This window comes from Elephantulus edwardii, unplaced genomic scaffold (genome assembly GCF_000299155.1).
Source record: "Elephantulus edwardii isolate Elephantulus edwardi_28Jun2011 unplaced genomic scaffold, EleEdw1.0 scaffold00224, whole genome shotgun sequence".
Taxonomy (NCBI): Eukaryota; Metazoa; Chordata; class Mammalia; order Macroscelidea; family Macroscelididae; genus Elephantulus; species Elephantulus edwardii.
The window spans coordinates 3,735,384-3,743,382 of record NW_006399974.1 but is presented as its reverse complement, the minus strand read 5'-3'; the positions used below and the strand labels follow the sequence as shown (position 1 = coordinate 3,743,382).

General features: G+C 49.4%; 1 protein-coding gene across 2 annotated transcripts in view; it reads left to right on the top strand.

Annotated features, from left to right (window-relative positions):
• Nucleotides 1-1,450: 1,450 nt before the first annotated feature.
• The window catches only part of LOC102876278 (LIM domain transcription factor LMO4-like), a 16,108-nt gene continuing 9,559 nt past the window's right edge, over nt 1,451-7,999 (top strand). The window contains exons 1-2 of one of the 2 annotated variants that reach the window (XM_006898222.1): nt 1,451-1,614; nt 4,372-4,610. In XM_006898222.1, the coding sequence (XP_006898284.1) occupies nt 4,375-4,610 (236 nt within the window). In that variant the 5' untranslated portion in view covers nt 1,451-1,614; nt 4,372-4,374. Of the gene's footprint in view, nt 1,615-4,041; nt 4,189-4,371; nt 4,611-7,999 lie in introns of those variants that run through there. The other variant, XM_006898223.1, reaches the window with a different exon arrangement.

Below are 7,999 nucleotides of genomic sequence, written 5' to 3'. Positions count from 1 at the left end.
AGTATGTATGCTCCAGCGCAATAACCTTCTTTGTTTAGGGTGACTTGTAAGAAATTTGGCCTCTCACCCTGCAGGGTAAGGAGGATGGAGGCTCAATGGCTTTGTCTCTGAAGTTTCCAGCAACTTTGAAAAGTTGAGGTGTGATCTTGACAAAATCTTCGAAAGGCCTAAAAGGAACTTAGCCTCTACCTGTGTTCAGGCGAAGTGGGTTAATTAGACAGGAGTTCAATGGTTATTGCTTTCTTTACTAAGTTTATCCTGTTAACAAAACTTTCACTAAGGTTCATAAAACTCCAAAATCCAAACTAGCTTTTCTGCATTTGTAGTATGGTGTGTGCGAGAGAGAGAGATTATAGGAACATTTCTTTACAAACAGAAAGGACCCATTCTTAAGAAAGATGTCAAGTAAGTTTCCTAAGTCTCCTTTCTCTGAGCAAGAGGGCATCTCCCGAAGGCCGAAGGGCGAGCGTGCCGATCCCCGAGTCCCCCGCGCGCTGCGAGGACAGGTGCTTTTGCCTGGCTCCTCAACTCCCCACTCGGACTGCGAAGGGCTGCTTAGACAGGGGTCCAAGGCGCACGGCCCGCCCGTCACTCCTCCCCACTTGATTCTGGCCCTGGCTCTCTCCCTTCTCAGCCCCGCTCCTCCGCCTGGCTCCCTCCTCCGCGTCCCCCCCCCCCCCCCCCCAGTCTCGTTTCAGTCATCCCTTTGTCCTTCCCCGGATTGGCAGGTTTTATTATTCCGCCTGAACAATCCGGCCGCCCAGTGGCTGAGGGTCGCTGACGTCGGCGGCAGAGCCGGGGAGTAGTTGGGATTTTGCTCTGTCAGTAACACATGTGTAAGAGCCGCGGAGGGAGCGAGCGAGTCGGCTAGAGGCCAGCGCCACCGCCGCCGCTGCCGCCTCCGAGCCGGGCAGCAACAGCCCCGGCAAGCAGCCCCGGCCGCGGCGCAGGCTGCAGCGCGCCGGGCCCTGGCCGGCCGCGGCTACTCAACACTTGGGCGCGCCCGCCGCCCGGCTTCCGCACGCTCTACCGTCGCCGCCGCCGCCGCCGGGTCTGTTGTTTCTGTTGCTCCTCTCCGGCTGGAGGTGCAGAAAGCCCGGTAGAGCAGCGGCCGCCTCCAGACCCCAGCGAACGCGCGAGCGAGCGCGCGGGAGGGAAGAAGGCGGCGGCGGAGGAGGAGGAGGAGCGGGAGGCGCGCGGGCGGGGGCGGGGGCCGCCGGGCGGGGGAATATACAAAGTGAAGCCACATTGCCAAACTTGCAGCAGCGATTGCAGCAGTTGCTGCCACTGCGCCGCGCCTGAAGCCGAGCAGCGCGGGCCGAGGGCTCCTGCAGCTGCTCGCGCGGAGGCGGCGAAGGACGAGGACCGAGACTGACACTTCTCCTGCCAGCCCGGCTGCCACTTAGCCTATGCACCAATAAATTGAACTTTTGGCTCTCAGTTTAAAAAAAAAAGCAGCCCTTAGCCCCCTCCTCCCCTTTCCTGCTTCTGCAAGAACTCCCTCCCTCCCTCCAGCTCCGCCAGCCGAGGCGCCCCTTTCCTGGAAGCCGAGCGGCTTCACTCGCATTTCGCCGCCGCCGCCTCTCGCAATATTGCAATATAGGGGAAAAGCAGGTAAGGGGGCGGCCAGAGAGCCTTGGGCCGGGAGGGTGAGTGGGGGAGGAAGGGGCTGCTCTCGGTTGGGGCTGTTTCCTTTGGCTTCCTTCCCTTGACCGTCCCAAATTGCAAGTAAACAATACGTCGGTTTAGATAATGCGCGAGTCTGAAACTACCGAGGCCGGCCTGCGAGAGCTAACGCGGAGGGCAGCCTGGGGCCGCCAGCTTTGTAGCGGTTCCTGCTTACAAAAGCGTTCTTGGAGATGGAGATGGAGCTGGTGGGCTGCTTAGTGGGGCTTGGAGGTAGTTCTACTTCATAAGGGGCTTGGTCCGGAGGTCTTTAGATGAGGGTTTAAAGATGAAAAGTAGTGGGACTGGGGGTATTAGACATGACCCCCCCTTCTCCTAGTAAACACTATTTTTGTAACAGTGGCAGAAAGGATAGAAGTGAGTAGGATTCGGTATTGCTCAGTCTTTTAAAAAATTCCTCTTGGCTTATAAGTCTTTGTTCCAATCCAGGAGAAATCCGGTGAATCACCTAATTAAAATCAAGACATGAATTAAGCATCCATTTTTGTACTACAAATTGCCAGCGCTACGTTTGTCCCTCCCTTGGTCTCCATTAAAAAACACCAGAGACGTTGTTAAAGGGGGGCCGATTTTTGCCTCTAGCTGCCAGTTCTGCTTTCTATTTCTCTTCACTATCCCAGGACCTAAATTGCTTGGCTATGTAATTACTAGAGTATAAGCCTATTTAACTTAAAAGCTTTCTTTTTTTTTTTTTTCCCAAGTCTAAATGAAACTTGATGAGGGCCCGTCCTTAGTTATCAGGGGAGTCAGTTTCTGGTCAGTCCTCTTGATTCATCTCTTTTAGATTTAATCAGCATTAAGGTATTGCTTGTCCTTAAGAGCTTTAGCTAATGGGGTTACTGGATGCTTTTCTCCGTGTAATGTTTCCTTTTAAAAAAAATATATATACATATGTATTTACCTCTCACCAAAGATGGGGGCGGGGAACAGCTTGGAATCTCCTCCCTCCCTCTCCCCATTTAAAAAGGAATTCGGTGCGATTAAAACGTGGGGGGGGGGGGCAGTTTAAAGACCTAGGGCAGGAAATGCAGATTCATTTGGGTTAGGGCTGAAATTGTAACAAAAAGCAATTCCTCGAGTAAATGCATCAGATAAATCAATTTACATAAAGGTATGATGCATTCGGATAAATGCAATGCTAATGGGTTTTAGAGTGGTCCTGTTCCAAAGTCTCAGGGTTTTGTTACAGCTTAATTGGTGCAGTTCTTATTCTGGTTTATTGTGCGGTTGCTGGACACACGTTCCGGGACTCTTTCGGAGGAAATGTGTTTAAAATCGGCCTATTTAAGGAACCTGAGTCCTTGTTTCGTTCCCGTCCCTTCTCTCTCTCTCTTTTTTTTCAATTTGCTGCAGCCAAGTTGGGCCAGGGACAGGCGAAGTTCGCCCTCTCCCTTCTTGAGGTATCAGCTGAATGTCTTGAGCAGATAGCCTGGAGCCTCGGGGGGAGAGCCCACACTCTCGGCTTACAGAGGACAAAGACAAAACAGGCTGCTTAATTGGCAGTAAATAACTTGATCTTTTTATAGAATAAGTGACTGGAGGAACACTAGGACTTTATTGGACTCAGGATTGGAGGCAACAAATTAATCGGTTTAAGCTAAGCTTTATAAATTGATTCTTATATTATACCCAGTTGCTTCTCTTGTGGCATTCATTAGAAAAAGTGGGGAATTTTTAAAAGCAGTTTTTGGTGACAGCAGGGCTATCTCTAATTGAACTTTGTGCATCCCTTAATAGTGCCTTTTCGCATATTATCTGTACCACCACCCCCCTTTTGGTGGAACAAAGCTTTAACATTTAAATTGCTGATCAAGGGCAGATTAGGGAGACCAAAGTGAAGAGTGTTTGTATAGGAAGTTAACAGGCATCCTAAAGTTCAATGATCTATTATTCTTGCCTGTGTCCTGAAAACCCAGAGAAAACACTCATTGATCTTCAAAATGAAATGAGATTTGGAACAATAATGGGAGATGGCGGTCACCACAATGGCATGTGAAAGGTGCTGTTTAAAATACGAAAAACCAGTTTCGCAACTTTTACACACCGCACTCCCTCTCCCGCCTCTCGCCTCCCCTCCCACCATCACGCTCCCCATCGCCCCTCAGCCCGTCCCTCCTCCTTCCCTTTCTGAAAACCCAACTCTCTGCATAACTTGTGAACTGCAGCTGCACTTCGGGAGGGAACGTGGCTCTCTGGCGGGGCCCGGCGGGGCCGCTGCCTCCCCACTCCCCTCGGCTCGCTCTCCCGGCTTGGCCTGGGCTGGGGAGGGGCTGGGCGCGGCAGTGGGTGGGTTTGACCCTCATTTGCTGGGGGCGGGCGGCGGGGTGGAGGAGGAGGGGAAGGTGGGCGGAGGCGGGGGCTGGGAGGAGGCGCTGAAAGGGGTGGAGCGCACAGCCCGAGCCTCGCTCGGAGTTTTGACAGTACCAAAGCTGAAATTGTCAGCGGTGGCGAGCGCTGGAAAGTTGAGAGGAGCTCGTGGCCCAAGAACAAAGCTTGAGAAAAGTAAACAGGCGGCTGCTGCCGCCAGCCTCCCTCCTTCCCTCTGCCCCTCACCCTCCCAGTACTAGCTTCTCTCTTCCAGCAGCTCTAGGGAGGACTGGGCTCTTTCCGCAGCCTTGCTCTTACTAACTTTTACACTGCTCCTGTTTTGTCTTTCTTCCCCGGCCCCCTTCCCGCCCTCTGCAGACCATGGTGAATCCGGGCAGCAGCTTGCAGCTGCCCCCGGTGACGGCCGGCTCCCTCTCCTGGAAGCGGTGCGCAGGCTGCGGGGGCAAGATTGCAGACCGCTTTCTGCTCTATGCCATGGACAGCTACTGGCACAGCCGGTGCCTCAAGTGCTCCTGCTGCCAGGCACACCTGGGCGACATCGGCACGTCCTGTTACACCAAGAGCGGCATGATCCTTTGCAGAAATGACTACATTAGGTAAGACTTTGCAGCTTTTACCTTGATGTCAATGCTATAGACCCAAGGTTTCCATGGATTTTAAAGAAGACAGTGGGTATCTATGATAATAAACTGTAGTCTTAGCCCCCAAAACCCTCAGGTTGGTAGAATTTTAGGGATTTAAGAAAATGGTATTAGTTTCCTCTTTTTAATGGTAAATGCTATACTAATTAAAAAGTGTACATTTGGTGAGACTGGCTTCTTGGTATGGGAAGATGTATGAGGACTGTTGGAAATTTTAAGTGTCAGCCCCTACTTAAAAAAGGGCCCCTCAACTAAAAAGAAACATTTCAAGTGGGAGTTTAAACTGCTTTCTTAAAGCTAGGTAGGCACCCACAGAAAAACTTGTAGACAAAGGTTAACTTAAAAAGAAAAGTGTAGTTAGTGTGAAATGATTTGCCTATGGTAATGGCTAATTAAGATATTTACATAAGCACCTTTAAACTTTTTTAGCAGAAAGCTATGACTCATTCTTTGTGCTCTTTGTGAAAAATGCTGATTACCCATCAGTTTAAACACTTGTAATTCTTATAGAAAGGGTTGGAGGTAAAATAAAACGAAGCAACTTAGCTGTAATGTTTCTCTTCATACTGTTACTTACTTAGAGGCTTTGAATGCTCCATGTTAGTATGTGGTTTTGTTTGAAGTGTAGAATTTGTAGGTTCTTGGAGTGAGGAATGTGCAGGGTTTTTTTTGTGTGTTGTTATTTGTATCACTGCCCTTGTTCTCCAAAAGGGATTTAGAAAAAGAGGCTATAGAATTATACTAATCTTGCATTTTAAAGGAATGTATAGGAGCATTCGTATGTTCATGTAAGCAGTCTTTTCCAACAAGTTTCAGTGCAATTAATGAAAAGAATTCAGGAGGTCAGGTGCCTATAGGATCTTTTCAGGTGAACTCAAGCTACTTAAACTCATTAATTTGAAAGGAGGCATTTGAAGGATTACACATTTAATTTGAGTAAATGGTTTGATAGACTGATGCACATGAATGCTTCTAGGAGGTGTTCTATTTCAACATCCAGTAATTAAAAAAAAAAAAGAGAAAGAAAAAACCACACGCACACACCGTTGATACTAGAGAACTGCACTTTTAAGAATTGCTTTCTATCTTAGTTTCTGCCTGAAGTCTTTTTCTTTATAGTGATTATTAGTAGGTTAATTTTGCTCTTAAATTGCGGGTGAATCAATGCACTATATATTTTTTTCAAAGTTTAGCTCCTGTTGTGATTCTGTTCTGCACCCGATAACTGCAGAAGATTTTCATGCATTTCAGAGCCGAGTATTGGTATGCTTACCCCAGTGATATCATTAATGTAAAATGATGGAGTAAAATGGCATTTGGTTATTCCGATAATGCAACCTATGTCCACTCAGCTGGCATCCTCAATCAGCCAAGTACAAGAAATATAGGACAGGAGAGGGCTCTTATTTTTAAATTTAGAGGGCAACATTAATTTCACTAAGTGTTCTTTTAGAAGTAAATGTTGGAAAATCAGCAGGAGCAGGAGCATAATGCTTTCTGGTCCTCCTTCCAAGCAAAGCCATGAGCTTTGACAGAATTGTAATTAAATAGAGCAAAACTGTGGTAAAATAAGAGGGCAGTTTGTAGTGGAAAAATTGACAGTACTGTTCAGAATTCTGTGAATGGTATGGATTCATCTCCAGTGTCTTCAAAAACCTTCCCTTCTGATTGCCACTAATTAAAAGGAAGATAGGTCCACTTGCATTCATTCCCTCAGACAAGTTTAGGCTAGTGGCTTTCTGGGAATCGTACCATTTTGTAATCTTGGGGCCAAATATACATGCTCATTTTATGTATTTTTGTCCTTTAATGGAGCCGTAGATTAATGGAAGATGTGTACCCAGCCTTGATCCTTAATTAATTAGATTCATATCTTCACTTCCTTTCTTTCTGCCTCTGAGTCTGGGAACTGGAGCTCATGAACTAGGTGTTACACTGAGAACCACTGAGAATCAGGCCTCAGAAAGAGGAGTTCAAGCTCAGTGGCAAATTTCTTGACTCTGCTACCAGCTTCTTGAGGACCCCTGCCCAATTTAGAGATCTCAGAAATCTTCGTTGAAACTTCCCCATTTGCACTTTGAGATACCAGCGTGAGAAAAAGGGTACAGATTATCTTTTTCCTGTGAGTTATCCATTCCCAGTTTCCTCTAGTCCACTTGTTGGAGGAGCTTTCAGTTCCCCAAGAGCCACAACTGAAGAGTGTAATCTGCTTGCTGGCCACCAGGTGAAATAAGGACCCCTTGACCCAGCTGGGATCAGGGAACAATTTATGAAGGGGCTTGTAAAACGACTTTGTGGTATTTTGATGTTGTTTGGTTTTAAGCAACCTACATCTGACTAAAAAGCGGCTTGAGAGCTGGGAGAGGCTGACTGGGACCAGGGGGCTTTCTCCTCAGACCCGTTCTCTTTTGTGGCCTGGTATCTGGAGGGCAGAGCTGGGCTTCTGCCTTCTCTCCCTCCAAGATTTCAGATAAAGCAACTGCCTTGCTGCAGCGAATCCGCACAATTAAAAGCTTTAATTAGTGGCTCCTCCATTTTCTTAGTTCTGATGGGCTTTATCTAATGAGATCTGGTCTCTGGCTTAGATCTGCTCCGAATGACGTGTCCGCAATGAATGAGAGCTGCGTCGCAAACAAAACATTTAATTAACAAAATTGGCCTCTAAGAGAGGGAGGGAAAGGGCTGGGGGGGGTGAGGGGGGCGGGCGGATCTTAAAGGGGCCAACGCCTGCCTACCCCCCCAGCCCTGCCTCACAAAAGTCGGAGAACCTTGAAACTGCCGCCCCTACTCCCCCTAAACCGCCCTTCTGAGCCCAAGTAGCTTAGGCAACTCCGTTTCACTCCTTCTACTACCCCCCTCCCCCCCACACACACACACTTAGGGTCTAAAGACTGGCTAAAGTGCAAGCGAGAGAAGGAAGTTCAGAGGCTGACGGGTGGGGCTTCAGCCTGGGGAGAGCGAGGAAACGTGCCCGGAAACCCGGGTGACGGTTCTGAGCGGGCTCTTCCTCGCTGGGCCGGCCCACGCCGCGCCTCCCTCCCGAGGCCGCAGCCCTGGGGCCCGGCCGGCCTCTAGCCCGCGTGGGGGCGAGCGCGCGCGGGCGGGAGTCCGGAGCGCCTCTCCCGCTTTCTTTCCCCAGGCTCTGCTCGGGCGGTTCACGTGGCGCCCGCAGCCGCAGTGAGCGTGGCTCGGCCGGCGGTGGGGGCCCCCGGCGTGGGGAGCTGCGGTGGCTGGTGGTGGAGGGTGTGCTCAGGGAGGGGTGGTGTTAGGAATGGAGACGCCGCCAGGCTGCGAGTTCATTTCCCTGATAATCAACAGCAAGCTGCTATATTCAGAGAATGCTG